Consider the following 26,513-nt stretch of genomic DNA (forward strand, 5'->3'; position numbering starts at 1 on the left):
CGTGTCACAATCTTGGATTATCTTCTGAACATTACAATCCAATAAATACAGGATTTTGAAAGACAAATCAAAAAAGCCTAAAGTGTTCCTGAAATGTTACTTACTGGTTGCTGTTAGGTCCAGGTATTCTCGCTCAGCTGTCAAAATCCTAGAGTTGATTCGTGGAACAACATTTGGCTGATTCATGATATACTCTACCACATCTTGATCATGGGACAGTTCACCCTACAGGAAAAAAAGAGACAGGATGCAGGCAAGAAGCACATTAAACAAATCTGAGTAGTGCTCAGCCACTCGGTCATGTCAGACTCTTTGTGGTCCCATGGACTGCAGCCCACCAGGCTCCTCTGTCCAAGGAATTTTCCAGGCAAGAATACTGGAGTGGGTTGCCATTTCCTTCTCCAGAGGATCTTCCCCACCTAGTGATCAAACCTGTGTCTCCTGCATCTCCTGCATTGCAGGTGGATTCTTTACCCACTGAGCCACTGATCAATAGATTTATTAGGAGCTAAAAAATCATTTTTATATTATCTTCTGACAAACTAGTAACAGCTAAAAATAGAAGTTATCCCAAGTTATAGGGAGATATATATATATATATATATATATAACCAAGTTATAGGTTCTTGTCGTTGCCAAGCAGGCTCTTTATGTACAGTATTTCTAATCTGTTCGACAATGTGAGCAAGATGTGGTACAGTAAGGTTAAATAACTTACTCAAAGCCACAAAGCTAATGAGAAGTGCATATGAAATGCAAACCCATGTTTATTCGATCTTGCCACAGAAACAAGCAAGCTTGAGAAACTGGAGTTAACACAAGCAAAAACCCACCTTGAGATCTACTCACAGTAAGCTTCTCTCTAAAGAACAAAGCCAAATGACTTCACTAAAGCAGTTAATATTCTCTGAAAAAAAAAAAATTACCCCAAGCCTTTTTCAATCTCAGGCATCCAAATAATCCTGTATTTCTAGGGTCACAATTACATTGGGGAAAAAGAAATCATTTATCATTAACTCTTCCCTTTCATGCTTCTCATATTATAGAAATACTTGTACTTCATGAAGGTGATCTAGTATATGTGGCTGTGTAAACTTATAAACTTTCACACTGAAAATATTTCACACAAAACCATACTTCAACATGATTTTCAGGGGAAACAGATGTGAATGAAATATACACAGTCAAGTCTTTAAAAAATCCATTCAGGCATCTTCTGTGGCTACTTACCTCAAGAGCAATAACTCACATACAAAATCTCAAACTATAAGCCAATAATGAGCATACAAACCAACTACCAGAGAAGGCAATGGCACCCCACTCCAGTGCTCTTGCCTGGAAAATCCCATGGATGGAGGAGCCTGGTGGGCTGCAGTCCATGGGGTCGCTGGGGGTCGGACACGACTGAGCGACTTCACTTTCCCTTTTCACTTCCATGCATTGGAAAAGGAAATGGCAACCCACTCCAGCGTTCTTGCCTGGAGAATCCCAGGGATAGGGGAGCCTGGCTGGCTTCCATCTATAGGGTCACACAGAGTTGGACACGACTGAAGTGGCTTAGCAGCAGCAGCAGCAAACCAACTACACAATTCAAAAGACTTACAAAGGTACTCAATGACTCAGTATAGATGCAAGCCCATGTATATAACTTTGGTCTCTATGATAAAAGCCTAACTGAAGGAAGGAAATTTGGCAACATCTATGAAAATTATACATACCTTTAAATGGAGTCCACCTACAAACACACACACAGGGATTGTTTGCAGAAAGAAAAATGAACAGTGAGGAACAGGAATGTTTAAGTGACAATTTTGCTTCATTTATATCTCTATACACACTTTGAATCTCACACATCTGCACATCCCAGAATGCAAAGATTCTTCAATATATGCAAATCAAGCAATGTGATACATCATATTAACAGAGTAAAAATCATATGATCATCTCAAAGGTGTAGAAAAAGCTTTTGACAAAGTTCAACACCCATTTATTTAAAAAAAAAAAAAACTCTCCAGAAAATGAGCATAGAGAGAGCCTACCTCAATATAATGAAGACCAGATATGACAAACCCACAGCAAACACCATTCTCAATGGTGAAAAGCTGAAAGCATTTCCCCTAAGATCAGGAACAAGACAACAATGGCCACTCTCACCACTCTTACTCAACATAGTTTTGGAAGTCCTCGTCATGGCAACCAAAGAAGAAAAATAAAAGGACGACAAACTGGAGAAGAAGTAAAACTGTCACTGTTTGCAGTACTATACACAGAAAATCCTTTAAGATTCCACCAGAAAACCACTGGAACTAATCGGTGAATATGGTGAGGCTGCTGTTGTTGTTCAGTCACTGAGTGATATCCAACTCTGGACTGCAGCTCCATGGACTGCAGCACACCAGGCTTCCCTGTCCTTCACTATCTCCCAGAGTTTGCTCAAACTCATGTCCATTGAGTCAGTGATGCTATCCAACCATCTCATCCTCTGTTGCCCCTTTCTCCTTTTGCCCTCAATCTTTCCCACCATGAGGGTATTTTCCAATGAGACAGCTCTTCGCATCAAGAGGCCAAAGTACTGGAGCTTTAGCTTTAGCATCAGTCCTTCCAACAAATATTCAGGACTGGTTTTCTTGAGGATTGACTGGTTTGATCTCCTTGTGTCCAAGGGATTCTCAGGAAGTCATCCCCAGCACCACAGTTCAAAAGCATCAATTCTTCAGCACTCAGCATTCTTTATGGTCCAATTCTCATACCCATACATGCTACTACAAAAACCATAGCTTTGACTAGATGGATCTTGTGTCAGCAAAGTGATGCCTCTGCTTTCTAATATGCTATCTAGGTTTGTCATAGTTTTTCTTTGTATAAGCAGGTATCTTTTAATTTCATGGCTTCAGTCACCATCTGCAGTGATTTTGCAGCTCAAGAAAATAAAGTCTGTCACTATTTCCATTGTTTCCCTATTTCCCATGAAGCGATGGGACTGAATGCCATGATCTTCATTTTTAGAATGCTGAGTTTTAAGCCAGCTTTTTCACTCTCCTCTTTCACTCTCATCAAGAGGCTCTTAAGTTCCTCTTCACTTTCTGTCATTAGTGTGGCATATCTAAGGTTGTTGATATTTCGCCTGGCAATCTTGATTCCAGCTTGTGATTCATCCAGCCCAGTATTTCACATGATGTATTCTGTATATAAGTTAAATAAGCAGAGTGACAATATACAGCCTTGATGTACTCCTCTTCCAATCTGGAATCAGTCTGTTCCATATCCAGTTCCAACTGCTGCTTCTTGACCTGCATATGGGTTTCTTAGGAGGCAGGTAAGGTGGTCTGGCATTCCCATCTCTTTAAGAATTTTCCAGTTTGTTGTGATCCACACAGTCAAAGGCTTTAGCATAGTCAATGAAACAGAAGTAAAGTTGCAAGGTACAAAATTAGTGCACAGAAATTACGTGCATAGAAAATGCAGTGCACAGAAATTAGATTCCGAACAACAAAAGACTAGAGATTAAGGAAACAATCCTATTTACCATCGCAATAAAAAGAATAAAATACTAAGAAATAAATCTACCTAAAGAAGCAGAAGACCTGAACTCAGAGAACTATAAAACACTGATGAAATAAATCAAAAGAGGACACAAACAGAAGGAAAAATATATGATGTTCTTGGATTGGAAGACTCAATGTAGTGCAAATGAATATACTACCCAAAGCAATCTACAGATTCAATGCAATTCCTATCAAATTACCAATGGTATTCATCACAGAGTTACAACAAAGAACTCCACAAATTGTGTGGAAACACAAAAGATTCTGGACAGCCAAAGTAATCTTGAGAAAGAAAAATGGAGGAGGAAGAATCAGATTCCTTGACTTCAAATGATACTACAAAGTTACAGTAATCAAAACAATATGGTACTGGCACAAAAACAGAACCATAGACCAATGGTACAGAATAGAAAGTGCAAAGATAAACCCACAAGCCTATGTTACCTAGTCTGTGACAAAAGAGGCAGGAACAGTGCAGAAAAGACAGCCTCTTCGATCAGTGGTGCTGGGAAATCTGGACAGCAATATGTAAAAGAATGAAATTAGAATGCTACCTAACACCATACACAAAAATAAACTCAAAATGGATTAAAGACCTAAATGTATAGACCAGACACTACAGGAAAACACATGAAAAAGACTCTTTGACATAAATGACAGCAAGATCTTTTTTGACCCTAAAATAATGAAAATAAAAACAAAAAACAACTGGGGACCTAATTAAACCTAAAAGCTTTTGATCAGCAGCTACATAAGGAAGCCCCAGTAAAAAATCTGGACGCCAAAACTTAACTGAACTTCCCTGGATGGAAATACCCAACATGTTCAGTCATTCAGTTGCTCAGTCGTGTCCTACTCTTTGCAACCGTTTGGACTGTAACGCCAGGCTTACTTGTCCATCACCAACTCCCAGAGTTTACCCAAACTCATGTTCATTGAGTCAATGATGCCATCCAATCATCTCATCCTGTCATCCCCTTACCTTCCTGCCTTCAGTCTTTCCCAGTATCAGGGTCTTTTCCAAGCAGTCAGTTCTTCGTAGCAGGTAGTCAAAGTATTGGAGCTTCAGCTTCAGTATCAGTCCTTCTGATTTCCTTTAGGGTTGACTGGTTGGATCTCCTTGCAGTCCAAGGGACTCTCAAGAGTCTTCTCCAACACCACAGTTCAAAAGCATCAATTCTTCAGCACTCAGCTTTCTTTATAGTCCAAATCTCACATCCATACATGACTGCTGGAAAAACCATAACTTTGACTAGATGAACCTTTGTCGGCAAAGTAATCTCTCTGATTTTTAATACGCTGTCTAGGTTGGTCATAACTTTTCTTCCAAAGAGCAAGCATCTTTTAATTTTATGGCGGCAGTCACCATCTGCAATGATTTTGGAGCCCAAAAAAATAGTCTGTCACTGTTTCCTTGTTTCCCCATCTACTTGTGATGAAGTGATGGGACTGGAAGCCATGACCTTCATTTTTTGAATTTTCAGTTTTAAGCCAGCTTTTTAACACTCCTCTTTCACTTTCATCAAGAGGCACTTTAGTTCTTCTTCACTTTCTGCCATAAGGGTGGTGTCATCTGTGTTTCTGAGATTATTGATATTTCTCCCAGCAATCTTGATTCCAGCTTGTGCTTCTTCCAGCCCAGCATTTCACATGATGTATTCTGCATATAAGTTAAATAAGCAGGGTGACAATATACAGTCTTGATGTACTCCTTTCCCATTCTGGAACCAGTCTGTTTTTCCATGTCCGGTTCTAACTGTTGCTTCTTGACCTGCATACAGAATTCTCAGGAGGCAGGTCAGGTGGTCTAGTATTCCCATCTCTTTAAGAATTTTCCATAGTTTGTTGTGATCTACACAATCAAAGGCTTTGGCATAGTCAATAAAGCAGAAATAGATGTTTTTCTGGAACTCTCTTGCTTTTTTGATGATCCAATGGATGTTGGCAATTTGATCTCTGGTTCCTCTGCCTTTTCTAAATCCCAGCTTGAACATCTGGAAGTTCATGTACTGCTGAAGCCTGGCTTGAAGAATGTTAAGCATTACTTTGCTAGCATGTGAAATGAGTGCAATTGTGCAGTAGTTTGAGCATTCTTTGGCATTGCCTTTCTTTGGGATTGGAATGAAAAACTGACCTTTTCCAGTCCTGTGGCCACTGCTGAGTTTTCAAATTTGCTGGCATATTGAGTGTAGCACTTTCACAGCATCATCTTTTAGGATATGAAAGAGTTCAACTGGAATTCCATCACCTCCACTAGCTTTGTTCGTAGTGATGCTTCCTAAGGCCCACTTGACTTCACATTCCAGGATGTCTGACTCTAGGTGAGTGATCACACCATCGTGATTATCTGGGTTACGAAGATCATTTTTATACAGTTCTTCTGTGTATTCTTGCCACCTCTTCTTAATATCTTCTGCTTCTGTTAGGTCCATACCATTTCTGTCCTTTATTGTGCCCATCTTTGCATGAAAAGTTCCCTTGATATCTCTAATTTTCTTGAAGAGATCTCTAGTCTTTCCCTTTCTATTGTTTTCCTCTATTTCTTTGCATTAATTACTAAGGAAGACTTTCTTATCTCTCCTTGCTATTCTTTGGAGCTCTGTATTCAAATGGGTGTATCTTTCCTTTTCTCCTTTGCCTTTAGCTTCTCTTCTTTTCTCAGCTATTTGTAAGTCCTCCTCAAATAACTATTTTGCCTTTTGCATTTTTTTTTTTTTTTTTACAGCTCACTGCTAAACCACCATTGACAGGAGAAATGTTGGATCCCAGCAAAAACAGATAGCCCGTGTCCAGGGGCAAATGAGAAGCCCCAGCAAGGCAGCAGGACAGGTGAAATCACGTTTAGAATCAAACCCCATACCCACCAGAGATGCTTGGAGGGCTCAAACAAAACCTTGTGCATACCAGGACCCAGAGACCCCACAGAGACTGAGCCAGACCTGTGTTTCAGAGTCTCCTGTGAAGATGCAGGTCAGCAGGGGCCTGTCGAAGAGGCAGGGGCTCTGCGTGTGGCAGATCTGAGTCACACAGCCTGTGGCATAAGCCCTCTTGGAGGAGGTCCCCAGTAACCCCACCGTAGAACCACCAAGCAGACGACCCACACACTGCAGAACAATTGTATCCCACATCAAAGAGCTGGAAGGATAATATAACCTGGCATCACAGGGAAAAGACATAGAATGTTTACATTTGGAACCTTCCAAAGCTTTGCTGTGTGCTCCTCAGTCTTCGGCTGCTTCTGATACATATTCTATTACTTTAATAATGCTAACTGTAAAAACCACACTATCCTGAGTTCTGTAAGCCATTCTAGCAAATTATCATAACTAAGGGGATACCTGCATTTGTAGCTATTTGATCATAAGTAAGGGTGGCCTGAGGATCTCTGAACTTGTGTCTAGTGTCTAAAATAAAGACAATCTTGTGAAGAACTATGTCCTTAATATGTTAGGACTATGTCCTAACTCTGGGCCGTGTTGTGTCAGAAGTCATCACAAACCAAAAGACTAATAGAAGAAATAAAGGGTAAAAAGTTCCCAGTTTTGATGGAAAATGTTAATTTATATATCTGAGAAATGCAGTGAGGGTATATCCACAAAATGGTTTTTCAATCTCAGCACTATTGACATTTTGGACTAGATAACTCTTTGGAAAGGGAGGTGATGTCCTGCTGTTTTGGAAGGGAAGGGACGTCCTGAGCACTGCACGAGGTTTAGCAGCATGCCTGATTCACTCCCACTAGAAGCCAGCAGCACCTCTTTCCTCCCCAAACTATGACAACAAAAAATATCTCTATATATTGCCAAATGTGCTGCCAAGTGGGGCAAAGTTGCTTACTAATGAAACACTACATGGCTATCTTAAAAAAACTGAGAATACTCTATACACCAAATTAGAAAGACTTATGTATTTTGTTAAGTGAAAAAAACCAAGGTGTAGTATAGTTATGCATTAATAATTTGTTACCACTTTGAATAAAGGTTAGGAAGGAGTAAATTTTCATTGTTAGCATATAGATACAAAAATGTTTTGGAACAACTCAGAAGAAACTTAAAACAGCAATTACCTATTATTGGAAGGTGGGTAGATGGATGACTAGATACAGAGGGAGATTTTTTTTTTTACTCTTATGACAATAACCAGGGGAATTTGTAGTAAATAATTAAATACACAGTTCAAAACTGACAAATCATTTGAGTCTTTCCATTTGATCAGTCTTAATAATCATCATTTATAAGAATGCCAGACCTTGATTTCCCTCTCAAGCTACTGAGAATCCCTAAGTATACTGAGATTTTTTTTCTGTCTATACATTGCTTTGGGGTCCTGAAATATCTGTACAGTAAGTCATACTTTGATGTCTTGAAAAGCAGAAAACTAAGAGAGTAGAAATACTGTAATTTGTTGCAAAAAAAAAAAAAATGTAACATATTATAAGTAGGAAAAACTCAAGAGTTTCACTCTAGGCATGCTGTTGTCATTTGAAAGATGACAATGATTTCTGTACAGAAAATGTTAAGAAATCTACACGCACCCACACAAAAGACTAACAGAGCTAATAAACAAGTTCAAGTTCACAAATAAACTACCCCAAAATTAAAGAAACAATGCATTTACAACAGCACCAAAAAGAGTAAAATATAAAATACTAAGGAATAAGTTTAACAAAAGTCTAAGACTTCTTCACTGAAAACTATGAAACATCATTAAAAGACAGTAAATGGAAATGCGTCCTACATTCATGGGTTGGAAGATTCACTACAGTTAAGACATCAATAGTCCCCAAATTGAACTACAGATTCAACACAATTACTATTAAAATCCCAATGGCCTCTCTCTGGTAGAAACTGACAAGCTTATTTTAAGATACATAGGGAATTAAAGGGACACAGAAAAGCCAAACCTTCTTTTTTTTTTAAGGAATACTAACAGTCCAATCCAAAGTTTTATTTACATAAAAATCATTTCCCCGACAGATTAAGGGCACAGTCAGGCTAAAGAATAGCCTTGTTCCCATTAGTAGCCACATCACAGAATACAACAACAGTTATATTTATGGTGACCTTGACATTTTCTCTCGGTATATGAGCCAAGTCCTTTATATTTGGGAACTAAACAGCCCAGACTGGGACTTTTTCTAGAAACATTAGAAGTCTACTCCAAAGGAGAAATGATGCCTCCATCTCCAGAAACTTAAAATTGTCGGTACATTTCAAATATTAATACTCCAGGTACAAACTTTCAGGAGGAAGCGACCACCCCCAGCCATCATCTTCCTCCCAGATATATGAGTATATATACACATGGGCATGCATCTATTTTGTGTATGCATTAAAGACTGGTAATATGGTGGCTAAATCAGAGATTTGGGGCTATGTTAATTTTCTTTCAGCTGCTTTTTCGGGTTTCTTTGTGTTTGGAATTTTAAGATTCATCTGAACATGGAACAAGCACAAAGCATACGTGTAAAGCTGAGTTTCAGGGGCTTTTTGTCGGCTTGAAGTCTCTAATATTTTATTTCCTCTTTCTTTGATCTTTCTCCTAAAAAACAAAGACCTACATGACTGATTAATTAAGGTTTTAGTTAATCAAATTTCACTAGGGATTTTACAAATTTTATAGACAACTGTCTTGTAAGCTGGCCTGATGCAAAATGGCAGATGGGGCATGTCTGACCATAGACAGGAGCCCAGTGAAAAGAGTAGATTGAAAACCAAAGGTGTTCATGTAAATCAATGTGATTAGGAAAAGTTCCTTTCTAAAAATATTCATTTTAGCAAATAGTGAGCTGAAATTTGTAATGTTTACTCAAAACCACACAATGAGTTTTAAAACCACAAGTGTAGCAAAGCCGCTCAGTTGCGTCCGACTCTTTGCCACCCCATGAACGGTAGCCTACCAGGCTCCTCTGTCCATGGGATTTTCCAGGCAAGAGTACAGAAGTGGGTTGTCATTTCTTTCTCCAGGGGATCTTCCTGACACAGGGATCGAATCAGGTCTCCTGCATTGTACCTAGACGCTTTTACCGTCTGAGCCACCAGGGAAGTGGGCACATAATTATCTTGTCTGAAGCTCACTTTGAACTCAAATCTGATTTTTTTTAATATAATTTCAATTTTAAAACTATAAAGCAATTGGTTTTCTCTGTGCTTGAGTAGTTTTCCTGTCAGGCGGTAAACAGGCTAAGGCTTTTTTAAAAACTTCTTTACTTCAAATTAGCACCATAGTACATATTCATTGATGAAAATATGATAAATACAGAAGAGTTCAAAGAAAAACAATCATCTGTGATCTCGCCATGCTGTCCATGAAAAAGCTGCTCATCTGAGTTATTTATTTCCAGCCTGGGCTTCCCTGGTGGCTCAGATGGTAAAGAATCTGCCTGCAATGTGGGAGACCTGGGTTCAGTCCCTGGGTTGGGAAGATCCCCTGGAGGAGAGCACTACAACCCACTCCAGTATGCTTGCCTGGAGAATCCCCATGGACAGAGGAGCCTGGCAGGCTACAGTCCACAGGGTCACAAAGAGTTGGACATGACTGGGTGACTAAGCACATTTCCAGCCTAACACACACACACACACATATACTTATGTCACCTACTCAGACACATTCACATATACACAGTAATAAGATCAGCCTAGCCACACTACCTTATATAATCCATTTGCTGGTCCGTGGCAACATGTTGTAGACATGTCTTTAGATGGTCTTAGTTAACGTCTTTCTAACGGCTGCATTGTGTTCCACCATATTGTTGGATATTTAAATCATTTCTCATTCTTTGCTGTTATAGAGACTGCTTCAGTATACATTTATATATTTCACATTCATATGTTTATACATTTAATACTCACAAAAGAGCCAAACATTCTTAAAAACAGAAAAACACTAAGTTGGAAAACTCAAACTTGATTATGATTATAATCAAGACTGTGAGGTACTTACATAGGAAAAGTAGGTTAACTGAAACAACAGACGGTCTAAAAATAGACCTATACATTAGTGGGCAATTTATTTTTGACAAGGGTACCATGACAATTTAACAGCGAAAGGCTATTCTTTTCAAAAATGGTACTGGGGCAGCTAACTGAATAGTTCAAAGATATCCAGCTGCATGTCTCAAATTGGACATGGAAAAAGAGATAGACTCCTACCTCACTCCACATACAAAAATTAACTGAGGATGGATCAAAGAACTAAACATTAAGAGAAATAACTATAAAATACTCAGAAGAAAACAGAAATCTTCATTACCTAGGATTAAGTAAAGATTTCTTACATATGATACAAATAGTACAAGCAACAACAAAAAAAGTAAACGGACACTACCAAGAAAGTAAAAAGACAAACCAGAAAATGAGAGAAAATATTTGACAATTATATACATATAATAAGTAATTCATATCCAGAATACATAAATAACTCTTATAACTCAACAGTAATAAAACAAATAACCCAATTAAAAACAGGCAAATAATCTGAATAGACATTTCTCCAAAGAGGAAATAAATGGTGAATAAGCACAGGCAACAACACTCAACATCATTCATGTTTGAATAATGCAGATCAAAACCACCATGAGATACCACTTCACACCCACTAGCCTATAACCAAAGAGACAGATAATACCAAGTATAAAAAATGGAACCTGTATACATGTTTAAGTGTGCAGCTGCTTTGGAAAACAGTCTGGCAGCTCTCTTAAAAACAGAATTACTGTTAAAAATAGAACTAAACTGACACACAATTCCACTCCGAGGTATATATCCAAGACAACTGAGAACATGTCTACAGTAAAAGTTTTACACGATCGCTTATAGCAAGCAGCAGCATTATTCACAGTAGCCTCAAAGTGGCAATAACCCAAATATGCATCAACTGATAAATGCACAAAACGCGGCCTGTCCATTGGAGGAACTATTATTTGGTGATAAAAGGAATGAAGTATTGACATATGCTCCAACAAGGATGAATCTTGAAAACATTATGCTAAGTAAAAGAAATCAATCACAAAAGACCAGATATTACCTGAACCCCTTTATATAAACTATCCAAACAGGAAATCCACACAGACTGAAAACAGACTGATGGTTGTCAGGGGGTAGGGTAGGGGATAATGGGAAGCAATTGCTGCTGGGTGTCAGGTTTATTCTAGGGGTAATAATGCTCTGAAATTAGACAAAGGTGACAGCTGCATAATTCTGTGTATATACTAAAACCTACCGCATGTCCACCTTAAAAGGCTGACTTTTATGGCATGTAAGTTAGATGTCAATAATAACTACACACACACACATATGGCATATTTGAATTTCTCTATGTCAAAATTCCTTAGAAGTAGAATAAATGTTTCTAAGAATGGCTAAGTTCTTAGGAATTTTTAGTATAAAATTTAATCTTAAAGCCAATAAAATTAGTTATTTCAAAAACAATGTACAGAAGTCTCACGAATATTTCCACTCCCAGAATTTGCTGGGAGTCTACAAATCAGTTGAGAGTGGTACAGAAAACAGTGATACTTCAAGAACTTTAATGCCTAATACAGAGACTACAAAAATGTAAGCAAACCATTCTCTTTCAAAATCTACCCAAAACACTACTTACCAAGTACACTGCTCTTTGAAAGAAAGTTGTGGTCTCTAGGATTTTGTGCATTGTAATGGTTTCCAATTCATCAGGGTCTAGCTGCTCCCTTTCCAAGGGCACTCCATTGAACAGGACAACTGGCAGTGGGCCAACTCCAGTCTGCTCATAGTAACTTCTTGCTTCCTGAAACACATGGGACCACAAACAGGATATTTTTGTCATTCCTGAGAAAAATGGAACAAAGCATATTTTTGACATATACATGTTCTAATAAGAAAAAAAAATCAACAGAAATATAGAATCCAAGAGATAACTGTAGAAAACTTATTTTCAAAATATATAAAAAACTAACAACATTATAAATCACCTATACTCCAATAAAAATTAATTTAAATATATATATAAAGAACATCATAGTTAATATCCTACTAGGTAAATTTGAGTTTAAACTACTGAGGTTTAATAAAACCACAAAACCTTATAAATCAAGAAGTAGTTGAAGGTGGGGATGAGGGTAATTTTAAGCAGCCCAGGCTAACAGATCTGAATTATACATATTACAGCCCAAACTACGCAACAGACCTTTCTGCAATGATGGAGATATTCTATCTTCACTGTTCAATGCAGTAGCCACTAGCCACATGTAGCTATTGAGCACAGGAAACTAATTAATTTCCATTTTAAAAGCCCACGTGACCAGAGACTACCATAATGGGTGGCACTACTATAGACTGTCATAAACTATTAGTGCTCCTGGGCAGATAACCTGAGATGAAATATTTACATCCAATTCTCAATTTAAAAGGGTCCATATCACCAAAAAAGAAATTACACCTGCAGAAACCAAAACAAGGCTGGTGAAAAGACAGTGCTCAAAAAATCACTCTATAATGTACTAAGCTCAATCTTTCTTTTCTTCTCAAGGACAGAAGAAGTTCCTCGGCAGGGAAATACCAGGTGAAAAAATACATCTGAGACTTTTCCAAAAATCTATATAGGTACATTCCTCCAGATACCAACCACAGACTCAAGACTAAGTTTTTAGAGTAAAAACTATGTCATTACCCAAGACATAAAAAGTTTATAAGACATCCTTGTTAAACACCTTATAACTGATATTTTCTGAAAATAGCAGAAATTTAAAGTATATAACTTTTTGAGATAGCACGAATAGAAAAATGTGGTAACTGATACTAGTCATAAGCTTAGTTTCAGATCTAGCCACAGTGGTAAATGATACTACAGACTTCGATGATGGACTATAACAGGGCACGGCGAGAAAGACTGTGAGCGCACCATTTCTCTATACCATTCTAGGTTGATCTCTGCCACGTCTCTATGCCAGTGTTAGAACCTTTCAAAGGTACACCCCCAAAACTTATATTAATTCTGTTCTTTGACATCTCACCTATTTCAAAGAAGTTCCTAGACACCCAATTTTAATATACTTTGAGCTCTGAAAATTTACTGATGGATTCCCCAAGAAAACAAAACAAAACCCACACTATAACTCTCAGTAACAATAGGAAGTAAGTAACATTGGCTTTCTCTGAAAGTGGTAATTGAGTAAAAGTCAAGAGTGGGAGGGAGATGTTTTGACTTTCCATTTTCACAACCTGCAAAAAGATTATCAGACTAAACAATAGAATGCAGGCCAATAATCCGAGTCACACTTAAAACTTTTATGTGAGAATTTCTAGAAACCGATCACTAAAAATGCTAATTATACACAATTTTGAAACACTGATTACAAAGTCACAAATGAGTCATTCATAAAAAGATAACTGAGATTAATAAAGACCCAGAGATAATATGCCAGCAGTAAAATGTTGGCATGAATAATTTAGAACTTTTCTTACTTTGGCTTTAAAAGATACAAATATGCACCTATCAGACTATATGCTCTTCAGTTCAAAAGATCTACTTTAATTGTACTCCTTAGTTATAGAAACAATTACTTCTTTCAGATATCAAACACAGAAGATAACAACGTTTCAAATTTATAACAAAAGACTCAGATATCTGTAAATATAATCACATTTGCCAATTGTACTCATTTCTCCTTTAAAAAAACATGCACTTATTCTTTCTTTTCAAAAAAATCTATTTTCCTTGGGCTTTTTCATATGAAGGGTACATGTCCTGCAAAAATCTTAAAAAATTAAAGAATCTTATTGATCATTAGATTCTTAGGACTTCTGAGAATCTCACAATAATCTTCTCTTGAAAGTATGCGATTACTTAGCTAGGAAATTATGACCTGTTTATATGAGAAGGCCCACTAACCAGTACAGATGAGGCAAATGGCCAAATGGGAGAAATGACTGAGGAGCTGGGTTTGTGATACTCTCACTTGATTCTTCAGCAAAATCAAGATTTCAGTGCATAAAAGACAACACATGAAAATACCACTTTCTGTGAACCTTATTTAGGGACAGTTAGATACAGATTGGGCTTCCCTGGTGGCTCAGACAGTAAAGAATCTGCTGTAATGCAGGAAACCTAGGTTTGATCCCTGGATCAGGAAGAATCCCTGGAGAAGGGAATGGCTATCCACTCCAGTATTCTTGTCTGGAGAATCCTATGGACAGAGGAGCCTGGCAGGCTATAGTCCAAAAAGAGCTGGACACAACTGAAGCAACTTAGCACCCACACATGCAGATACAGATTATACAACTTATTTAGATGAAACTGTTTTATAAATGTAAAGAGCTAAATGTTAAATTCTTAACAATATCTATCTCTTTCATTGATCAATCTCTATATCAATAGACGTAAAAGAATGATCACCTCAAATTTATTGCAGTGGAGACTGCTTCTTGAAACATTTTTCACACATATACACAAACCCAATATTGGTTGTGAGAGAGTTTCATTTTTCAATCAAATGTATAATCTGCTAAATGAAATCAGAACTTTAGATTTAATATATTTTTCTTCAGAAGTAGGTATTTCTTTAACAGTGCTTGCTAATTATGCACTATATGAAAGAAACATGACAGCAAAATAGTATGCTATTTTCTTATCACTTTTGTATCTATGTATTTATATAAGCTATCACTGAAAGCCTGTATTTCAAGAGTGAATTATTCATTTGGATATAAATGAAAATTCAAGAAGATGTAATAACTGATTCTCTGTTGCACAAGATAAATTGATCATAAGAGGTAAATTTTAGAATGTTATCATTTCTTTTAACGTAACAATTATGTTTCCAGCATTGTTTTAGCAGTCTATTAACATAAGCCTTTTCAAGTTTAAAAAGGCAAGTTGGGAGGCTTTACCATACAGGACAAGTATTAAGGTATTAAGGTAATCCATGCCCTAGAAGCTTAATACTCCTTCTCACATTATTATGCTTTAAAACCATTACTATTATAGAATATGTCCTTCATCTCTAATACATCCAACTCTGCATATGTATCATTAAAGAATATGTTATTAATAAAATATATTATAAATATTAAAACACACCCTTTCCTCCAATTTGTCCATTGTATTCAATGTTTTTAAGCAATTCCTTTTGATATAGCAATCACCCACAATTAAAAAGGCAACACATACTTTTTCTTCAACAGAATGATAGAAAATCAAAGTTAAACATTTTCCAAATGTGAAATACGAGAAAATTCCATTAATTTCCTCAAATATTCTCAAGTGGCCCTCCTTTCCTTTTATTTCACTTTTCCTTTTTCTACAGAGTACACCTCACGTTGGTTGTGAAAAAAATCACCAGCACGTGCCCATATCAATATTATTTTATTAAAAAAAAAAAAGGAAAGTGACTGAACAAAAGGTTGCAATACAATAACGGAAACATGTTCACTCTAAACTGCGAAGACCTCATGACCAGCTTCAACTTCAAACCCAATTGGATATTTCTGAAAACAAGGAGATTTAACACTGAGGCAGGAGTGATTTGGGGGTTTCCCAGGTGGCTCAGCTGTAAAGAATCCACCTGCCAATACAGGAGATGCAGGAGATGTGGGCTCAATCCCTAGGTCAGGAAGATCCCCTGGAGGAGGAAATGAAAACTCCAGTATTCTTGCCAGGATAACCCCATGGACAGAGGAGCCTGGCGGGCTACAGTCCATGGGGTGGCAAAGAGTTGGACACAAGCAAGTGACTGAGCATGCACGCAAAGGAGTGATATCAGTTTCATGGCTAAATAAGACATCCCTCATTAGTGCCTCCCTCACACAAAAGCAACGATTCGGCATCCATCCACAGGCAAAAGTGTCTCTGTGGGAGCTCTGGAATCCAGCACCAAACGCCAAGTGGCCCAGGAGAAGTGTTGCCCACCCATGCAGCAGGGAACAGGCAGACAGACTTTGACAACGGCTGTGGCCTCTGCACTGGCCTTTGAGCTGGCTCCAGGGAACTCCTGGGAACAACTATCTTAAGCAATCACCCATGGATATGATGCCAAAGAAGGTCTAGGTTTCCAGCAGAGAAGTTCCAGGACTTTGTCCACTGGACACATTGGTGAGACTAAGAGAAACAGTCTGACTTTATTCATATCACTCTCCTCCCAAGTCAGCAGAGCTCAGGGACACAAGAGAGATTCTGAGCCTATGATTTCTTCCACAGGGGAAGTAAGAGCAAGGGAATGAGCACTCAGCTTCCCCAGCTATGTGAGATGCTGGCAAAGAGGCTCATTTCTGTTCTGCCCCATCCAGAATACAGAACTGTGAGCAGCTTCACCAAGTGGGAAGGCTGGGAGAGCAGCAGACAGTGCTCTTCAGGCATTTAAGGAAGGCAGATCCTACTTACTGCATCAAGAAGCCCACCTAAGAGCCACCCAGGACATCTCATTCACAGATCTCCCCCAGATGGCTCATGGGCACCCTACAGTGCTCTATACACCTTAACCCACATAAACCTGCACACAGAGGCTGGCTCCCAGTGTACAATCCTGATAACGGCAGCAAGAGTGAACTTTGCCAATGGCTAATGAGGACATACAGAAAGCCAGTCCAAACCCGTGGGCCAGAAACAGACAAAATTTGAACTGTAGTGCCACTTTGGGAAAAACAAAAAACGGGCCTGTCAGCACCCAGCCTGGGGCACTGTAGAATCAAGAAGAGTTAAACAAGCTTCAGAAATCTGCACAAGAGGGAACAACAGCATGGAGTACATGTACCCACAGATGTTCTGAGAAAGCCTCAGAATTCCTAACAAGGCTGGAATGAAAGGTATTTTTCTCCGAAAGCAGAGAGCAAAGACTGGGAGAAGTGACTGCTACCAGTCACTTCTGGTAACAACATAAAAATGCAACGAATATGCAAAAAATTCAAGAAACTATAACATTACCTAAGGATCACAGTAATCTTCCAGTAATCAATCTTGAAGACATGGAAATCTGCAATTTACACAATAAGGAACTCAAAATAGCTGTCATAGGGAAACTCAGTGAGCTACAAGACACAGAAAGACATTCAGTAAGATCAAGAAAACAATACACAAACAAAATTGGAATTCTGACAGAGAGAGAGAGCATAAAAAAGAACCAAACAGAAATTCTGGAGCTGAAGAATATAATGAATGAAATAAAAAACAATATAACATTACCATCAGAGTGAAATCAAGTAAAAGAAAAAAATCTACAAGTTAAAAGACAGAAACTTTGCAATTATCCAGTCAGAAGGCATCAAAGAAAAAAGAAATTAAAGAAACTTAACTCTACAAATGACAAGAGTATTCAGATGAAGCATGAGAGAGCCCTCAACCACAAACTTTGTAGCAATGACCTCCACGCTCAAAGAGAACATAGAGTCACTTGAATTCCCCTCTAAAGATGATGCAGTTCACACATGAAACTCCATCTGTTTTTCGATATAAAGAATATGCTAATGAAAAGCAAAAAAAAAAAAAAAATAGAGTTTTAAAAGTAACTAAGGCTATAATAATTTGCTATTAAATATACATGGTAAAGAATCTGCATGCAATGCAGCAGACCGGGTTTGATCTCTGGGTTGGGAAGATCCCTGGAGGAGGGCAGGGCAACCCACTCCAGTATTCTTGCCTGGAGAACCCCCATGGACAGAGGAGCCTGGCGGGTCCATGGAGTCGCAAAGAGTCAAATACAACTGAACGCCTAAGCACAGCACAGCACAGCACATACAATACAGAATTAAATTGTGATGTCCAAAATAAAAAGGAGGAGGGAATAAAAGAGTAGTTTTTATAAGTGATCAAAGTTAGAGCATCAACATAAAAGAGACCGTTAATATCTACAAAATATTTTATGTAAGACTCATAGTAACCACAAAACAAAAATCTACAGTAGGTTCACAAATGATAAAGAGAAAGTAACCAAAGCATACCATTATGGAAAATCATCAGTTCACAAAGGGAGGCAGCAAGAGAGGAAGAAAAAAACAAGAAATACAAATCAGCCTCAAATAACTAATGAAATGGTATTATATGTCCCTTACCTATCAATAATCACTGTTACTGTATTAAATTCTCCAATCAAAAGGTATAGAATGGCTGGATAGATTAAAAAATAAGACCCAACTACATAAGCCTACAATTCATTGCTGCTTTAAGAACACAAAAAGACTCAAAAGTGAAAGAAAGGATAAAAAAGATACACTATTCAAGTGGAAACCAGAAGAGAGCAGAGGTAGCTATAGTAGTGTTCAGTTGTCTTAACTTTCTTTGAAACAATTTTAATAGACCATATTGTGACAGCTGTCCCATCAGCAAGGATTTTTTTTAAAAACTTATTAATATTGGTGAATTTTTGCATAGCCACTTTAATACTGAAGATGGGAGGAAAAAAGCAACCTTTCTGACATAATTATGCTTTATTCAGAAAGGTAAAAACACAACTGAAATTCAAAAGAAGATTTGCGCAGCGTAAGGAGAATGTGGAATGTGCTATGACTCTGTCAAAAGTGGTTTGCAAAATTTTGTGCTGGAGATTTCTCACCAGACAATTCTCCATAGTTGGGTAGACCAGTTGAAGCTGACAGCAATCAAATCAGGACATGAATTGAGAAAGGGAAATAGCTGACATACTAAAAATATCCAAATCAAGCACTGAAAATTATTTTGCACCAGCTTGGTTACATTAATTGCTTTGATGTTTGGGTTCCACACAAGTGAATAAAACCTTCTTGACTATATTTCTGCATGTGATTCTCTACTTGTAATGAAAACATTCCGCTCTTAAAACAAATTGTGACAGGTGATGAAAAGTGGATACTATACAATAATGTGGAATGGAACAGATCATGGAACCACCACCAACTACACCAAAGGCCAGTCTCCATCCAAAAAAGGTGATATTGTATATATGGTGGGATTAGAAGGGAGTCCTCTACTATGAGCTCCTTCCACCAAACCAAAAGATTAATTCCAACAAGTACTATTCCCAATTAGACCAACTGAAAGCAGCACTCAACAAAAAGCACCCAAAATTAGTCAAGAGAAAATGCATAATCTTCCACTAGGATAATGCAAGGCCACAAGTTTCTTTAATGACCAGGCAAAAACTATTATAGTTTGACTGGGAAGTTCTGGTTCATCTGCTGTATTCTCCAGACATTGCACCTTCGGATTTCCATTTATTTCAGTCTTTACAAGATTCTCTTAATGAAAAAAGTTTCCATTTCCTGAAAGGCTATAAAAGGCACCTGGAACAGTTCTTTGCTCAAAACGATAAAAAGTTTTGGGAAGATGGAATTATGAAGTTGCCTCGAAAATGGCAGAAGGTAGTGGAACAAAATGGTGAATATGCTGTTCAATAAAGTTCTACGGGAAAATGAAAACATGCCTTTTATTTTTACTTAAAAACCAAAGGAACACCCTGGCCAGCCCAATAACAATTACAATTTGCAAATGACATGATTTTATGTGTAAAAAACTATAAAGAAGATTGCACTAAAAATTATTAAAAATAATAAACAAATGCAGTAAAACTATAAGATACAAAATCAACATATAAAATATGTTGCATTTCTATATACTAAGCACAAAGAGAAATTAATGTTTATAATCACAACAAAAACAACAGAACACCTAGGAACAAATTTAACCAGGTGGGTGAAAGACCTGAAACACACTGAAAACTGTAAGACTGTTGAAAAAACTGAACACACAAATAAATGGAAAAATATTTCATGCTCACAGATTGGAAAAATTAACACTGTTAAAACATTTGTATTACCTAAGGCAATTTATATTACAGATGCAATGCAGTCCCTATTGAAATCTCAAGAACATTTTTCATAGATATAGAACAAAAATTCTGAATTTATACAAAAATATAAAAGACCTAAATAGCCAAAACAATCCTGAGAAAAACAACAAAGCTGGAGGTTTCATACTTCCTGACTTCCTTATATTACAAAGCCATGGTAACCGAAACAACATGGCACTGGCAGGAAAATAGATACATAGATCAATGGAACAAGAAATAACAGCCCAAAAACAAAACCAAATATATAGGGACAATTTATGGCAAAGGGGCAAAGAACGTACAACAGAGCAATGATAGTTTATTCAACAAATGGTGTTGGGAAAAATGGACAGCCACATGCAAAAAAACAAAAAAGAAAGAAAGAAACTAGACCACTGTCTCATACCATATACAAAAATTAATTCAAAATGAATCAAAACTTTAATGTAAAACCTGAAACCACAAAGCTCCAAGAAAAAAGAAAGGCAATATGCTCATTAACATTGGTCTTAGCAATATTTTTCTAGATATGCCTACTCAGGCAAGGAAAACAGAAGTAAAAATAAACAAATGGAATTACATCAAATGAAAAAAGCTTCTGCATAGCAAAAGAAAAATCACTAAAATGAAAAAAAAAACTACAAAATGAGAGATATTTGCAAATAATATCCAATAAGAGATTAATATGCAAAATACATATAAAGATCTCAAACCACTCAAAACACCACCACCACCAACAAAAACAACCTGATTAAAAAATAAGCAGAGACCTGAATAGACATTTTCCAAAGACATACAGATGGCCAACAGGCGCATGAAAAGATGTTCAATATCACTAATCATTATGGAATACAAATCAAAAGCACAGTGAGCTATCACTTCACACTTGCCAAAATGACTACTGTAAAAAAGACAGACAACAAAAAATGCTGGTAAGTATGTGAGATGGTTGGATGGTATCACTGACTCAATGGAGATGAGTTTGGGTAAACTCCAGGAGTTGGTGATGGACAGGGATGCCTGGTGTGCTACAGTCCATGGGGTGGCAAAGAGTCAGACACGACTGAGCAACTGAACTGAACTGAACTGATGTGGAGGAAAGGGAATCCTCCTGCACTGTCGGAATGTAAATTGGGGCAGCCACTATGAAAAACAGTATGGAGATTCCTCAGAAAAGTTAAGAATAGAACTACCATATGATTCAATAATTCTACTCCTGGTAATTTATCCAAAGAAAATGAAAATACTAACGTAAAACAATATATGCACTTCTATGTTCATCATGACACTGTTTACAACAGCCAAGATACAGAAACAACCCAAGTGTCCACCAACAGATGAATGGATAAAGATATGAGATATATACACACATACTATAGACTGCTGCTGCTGCTGCTAAGTCGCTTCAGTCGTGTCCGACTCTGTACGACCCCACAGACGGCAGCCCACCAGGCTCCCCCGTCCCTGGGATTCTCCAGGCAAGAACACTGGAGCAGGCTGCCATTTCCTTCTCCAATGCATGAAAGTGAAAGTGAAGTCGCTCAGTCTGCTACTCAACCATACAAAGATGAAATCTTGCCATCTGTGACCACATGGATGGACCCTGAAGTTAATAAGCTAAGTGAAATAAATCAGATGGAAAAGGACAAATACCACAGGATTTCACTTATATGTGAAATATAAAAAGCTAATAAACAAGCAAAACAAAATAAATGAACAAACCAAACAAAACAAACATGTAACAAAGTAGTGGATACTGGAGAGGAAGAAATGACTAAATAGGCTCAACTAACTGTATAGTGATGGACAGAACCTAGATTTTTGGTGAGCAAGTTGTAGGGGATACAAAAGTAGAAATTAAATGTTGTACACAAGAAACTTCTATAATGTTATAAATCGATGTTAAGCTAAAGGAGAGGAAGGGAGGAAATGAAAATAAACCGAATGATGAGAAAAACAAAAAAGCGAAAGGCTAAAAACAACTGGTGCTGAATTTGGTGTGCATAAGACTTGAGAGGGAAATTATAGAATCTAGGATTCTGTACTCAGACAAAAGACCAATTATAAACAATGCATTCAGTATCAGTATGGTTTCTAATGAAATGATAGCTCAGATCTCAAGCAGATGAATCAAATGTCTTGTCTTTCATTCAAAGAAATGAAAAAAGTTGGTAAATAAATATACTCTTACTGTTTTAAATTGTTTCAGAAATGTATTTCGATTCCTTGCCTCAACACTTATTTTCAATAAACCACCATGTTACTGTTTGCAATAAAGGTCCTTCACTGTATTTACTTGTCTCATTATTATCTTTAAATAAAGATTTTAAAATATTTCCCTACATCTTTATTATCAGACTTTGCCATTCTGTTGATTATATTTCTTACTGCATTTCCACCTTTAGCCTAAACAATTAATACATGACGCATTAGGCTATACATCATACCATCACAAGCATACATCATATACTTCCAACAGCTTTTATCTGGAACACACATCACATAAGTACTACCACTGCATAATAAAGATAAATTATTTTTCAATTTAATAGCTAATAGACCAGTTAAAGATCAGTGATACCTTCACAAAATTGACAAATAAACTATACTTGCTAAGATAAAAGAGTGATCTAGTTTCTAAATTTTTTAAATGCTAAGTATCTAAATATTTCACCACCACCACCTATATTAATAGAAATCCTGATAGCTCAATTGGTAAACAATCCGCCTGCAATGCAGGAGATCCTGGTTCAATGCCTAGGTCGGGAAGATCCACTGGAGAAGGGATAGGCTACCCACTCCAGTATTCTTGGGCTTCCCTGGTGGCTCAGCTGGTAAAGAATCCACCTGCAATGCAGGAGACCTGGGTTCGATCCCTGGGTTGGGAAGACACCCTGGAGAAGGGAAAGGCTACCCACTCCAGTATTCTGGCCTAGAGAATTCCATGGACTGTATACTCCATGGGGTCGCAAAGAGTCAGAGAGATTGAGTGACTTTCACTTTCAATAATAAGGGGAGGTAAGGAAAGCATAGTGTTGCAGTCAGATGAGAAACACCAGAGAACATTTACCTTTCGATTCTGATCATATGCAGAGTCAATTCCCAAAATGCTATTCACTTCCACATATGGATATTTCTTCTCCAGGACAGTGACCACGTGTTCAACTTTCACTCTTTCTCCAGTCCTTACTTTGTTATACATCTAAAGAAAGAAAAACCAAGTAACCAACTACACTTTCAAATCCAAATTTCAGAGTACTTATTAAAAAAGATTCCAGAATGCAGAGGAAAAAAAGGCCTCTCTGTGGAGGCATCCCCCAATAGATCGTAAGGTGTCAGAGGACAGGGGAAAGCCTGTCTTTGTACACGTCTTTGTAAAGGGTGCATCTTTAATAAAGGCTGGCCAAATAAATAAAGGAACACTCAATTAATTAAAAAAAAAGCCTCTGACTGAATCTCTAAACTATAAACAAAACAAGCATAATAAACAGCAGGCTGCCACCATGATTACAGGTAAAACAGAAGTGGTGAAAACCAACTGCTTTAAAGTAGCTATTTCTCTTAAAGGGCAAATGGGACATATTAGCAATTCTCCCTTTTCTGTATTACTTCCTTATGCCTTCTTATGTTAGAAACTATATATTCGTAAAATAGTCAGTTCATACTCACACATTAAAAGTCCAAAACACAAAAATCTGTTAATTTTTTTTAAATCTGAATACTTATAAGTAATCCTTGAAATAAGAATTCATGTCCATGATGTTTAAGGGGAAAAGAGTTTCAAAATATGTACGGCATAATCCCTGTTTGTAAAAGGCAGACACAAAACAAACAACAAAACTGTGTCTGTGCATACACAGTTAAGCACAGGAAGGATATACTAAGCAAGCTTTTAACAGTGGCTGCCTTTAGGGAGCAGAATTAAGGAGAGGGGAGAAGAGATTTTTAACTGACACATCAATACTGTTTTTAAAAAATTTTAATAACAAACATAATTTTTTTCCTTTTGTGACTAAAAAGAAAAAGAAAACTCACTATCCTTTCCCTCATACACATAGCTATAAGAGGAAAAAACTTTAAAAAGCAGACTTTAAAACCCTCATCCTCAGTAACTTCACATGAACCTGTTTCACTCTCCACAGCCTGCTGCTAATCCTGAGTCCACCCTTGTTTCTTACAGAGGTCACAGCAACAGCTCATCAACTAGTACCCGTGCCACTTTCTCAGCCTTCATCAGATCCACCTCCATATACGCATCACAATGAGGTTTTTCAGTTGGACTGGAGTTTAACTCTAGAAGGCAGTGGCACCCCACTCCAGTACTCTTGCCTGGAAAATCCCATGGGTGGAGGAGCCTAGTAGGCTGCAGTCCATGGGGTCGCGAAGAGTCGGACACGACTGAGTGACTTCACTTTCACTTTTCACTTTCATGCATTGGAGAGGGCCATGGCAACCCACTCCAGTGTTCTTGCCTGGAGAATCCCAGGGACAGCAGAGCCTGGTGGGCTGCCGTCCATGGGGTCACACAGAGTCGGACACCACTGAAGCGACTTAGCAGATACCCGTTACGCAGCCCAGGCTCTTTGACCAGGTTCCCTGCTCCACTCTGTGCTCACAATATTCTGTTCAAGTCACACTAACAACTTGGAGTCACTACCTCTGATCTGCAGTCACTGTTCACTGACTCCTTGTTTGTTCAACTATGCAGAGCTGAGACAACTCGACACTCCACAAGAACACCCTCACTCCACGTAGAGTGAGGTCCTCATGCTGCTGTAGCCAGTGGTGCTACACAGAACCACATCATCTCTGTGGAGGTGTCCCCCAGTAGATGGTAAGGAGTCGGAGGATGGGGGAAAGCTTACACTTCTTTGTAAAGAGTGCATCTTTAATAAAGGCTGGCCAAATAAATAAAGGAACACTCAATTAATAAAAAAAAAAAAGCCTATGACTGAATCTCTAAACAATAAACAAGACAAGGATAATAAACAGCAGGCTGCCACCATGATTACAGGTAAAACAGAAGTTTTTTAAATAATTAACACTAATTTGTAAACAAAACAACTACTACTTATAAGCTTTTAATACTCAAAAATAGAAAAAAAAAAACAAGGAGAATTCTCTGTTTGAACTTGAGCAAGTATCTCAAAATACATATATATAATTCAGAACATTTGAGAATTTCCAGTTAAAAATAGAGAAAACAGATAATAAGAATTTTATGACTTGAATATTAAATGTATCCCTAATGAAAATATCATGATGGTCTTAAAAAAGAGTAAAGTTTTTTAAACAAGTAGAGAACATCACAGTTACCAAAAGGCATTAATCAGTGATTTCAAATTGTCAAAAGGCAGAAGACTAAGATATATTAATGTATTTAGTATCTAAGGAATTAGTATCTAAGGAATCTTAGCTGAAATCTCAACAATCTATTATTAACATTAGTGTATCAATAAAGGCAATTCCTAACATATAAAATGCATAAAGTTTGTGAATACTTTACCTGGTTCTCTTTCCAGAAATATAGAATCCCCTTACCACATACTGTTTCTGACAGTAACTTAGATTTTTAGAAATTATTCACCATTTTGAACAAAAACATACATGTGTCAGAATTTGGAAGGCATGATAATCATCCACTTCTTGTGCAACATAGTTATATGCTCTCAGAATAGCCACTCCAGCATCTTGCATCCCATCAACATCTTCAGAGTCGTTAACCACAAAGATTAAACCAAGTCTGGGGGGAGAAAGGGGTGAGCAAAAAGAAGCAAATGAAACATCTCAAAGAATGCAACCAGTCAAAAAAGCAAAGGCTTTGTCTTACAAAACACAGTTCACGTCACCGTCATTCTCTAACATGGTTGGCAAAGGTATTCATCACTTAAGTATAAAAAAAGCAAGTTCCCAAAGGTGGCTTAGACTATAACTATTGAAGCAAGTTTCATTCCAAGATCTCATTTCAAGATCATGAAATGAGACCATCACTGACATATAAGGTATTGCTATAGTTTTAGATAGAGATTTCGTTCTGTTTTTAAATCAAAATTAGGAGAAGTGAAAATTCTCAGAACGTGAAAATATACACAGGTGTGGTGGATTTCGAGATTTCACCCCAGCGATATGAGTATTATAGGCAAATGGAAAGCATTAAAATTTTTACTACTGTCCTTAAGTAAAAAGCTATACCC

The 26,513-nt window shown here is 37.5% G+C and overlaps 1 protein-coding gene across 2 annotated transcripts in view; it reads right to left on the minus strand.

The window, feature by feature from the left end:
• Positions 1–26,513, minus strand: part of UGGT1 (UDP-glucose glycoprotein glucosyltransferase 1) — a 110,992-nt gene that overhangs the window by 46,097 nt on the left and 38,382 nt on the right. For both annotated transcript variants that reach the window (XM_005202234.5, XM_002685231.6), the window contains exons 16-19: positions 25,927–26,062; positions 23,390–23,521; positions 12,150–12,314; positions 105–225 (exon numbers count right to left, since the gene is read on the minus strand). In XM_005202234.5, the coding sequence (XP_005202291.1) occupies positions 105–225; positions 12,150–12,314; positions 23,390–23,521; positions 25,927–26,062 (554 nt within the window). The remainder of the gene's footprint in view (positions 1–104; positions 226–12,149; positions 12,315–23,389; positions 23,522–25,926; positions 26,063–26,513) is intronic.

The sequence above is a fragment of the Bos taurus genome, chromosome 2 (assembly GCF_002263795.3).
Source record: "Bos taurus isolate L1 Dominette 01449 registration number 42190680 breed Hereford chromosome 2, ARS-UCD2.0, whole genome shotgun sequence".
NCBI lineage: Eukaryota > Metazoa > Chordata > Mammalia > Artiodactyla > Bovidae > Bos > Bos taurus.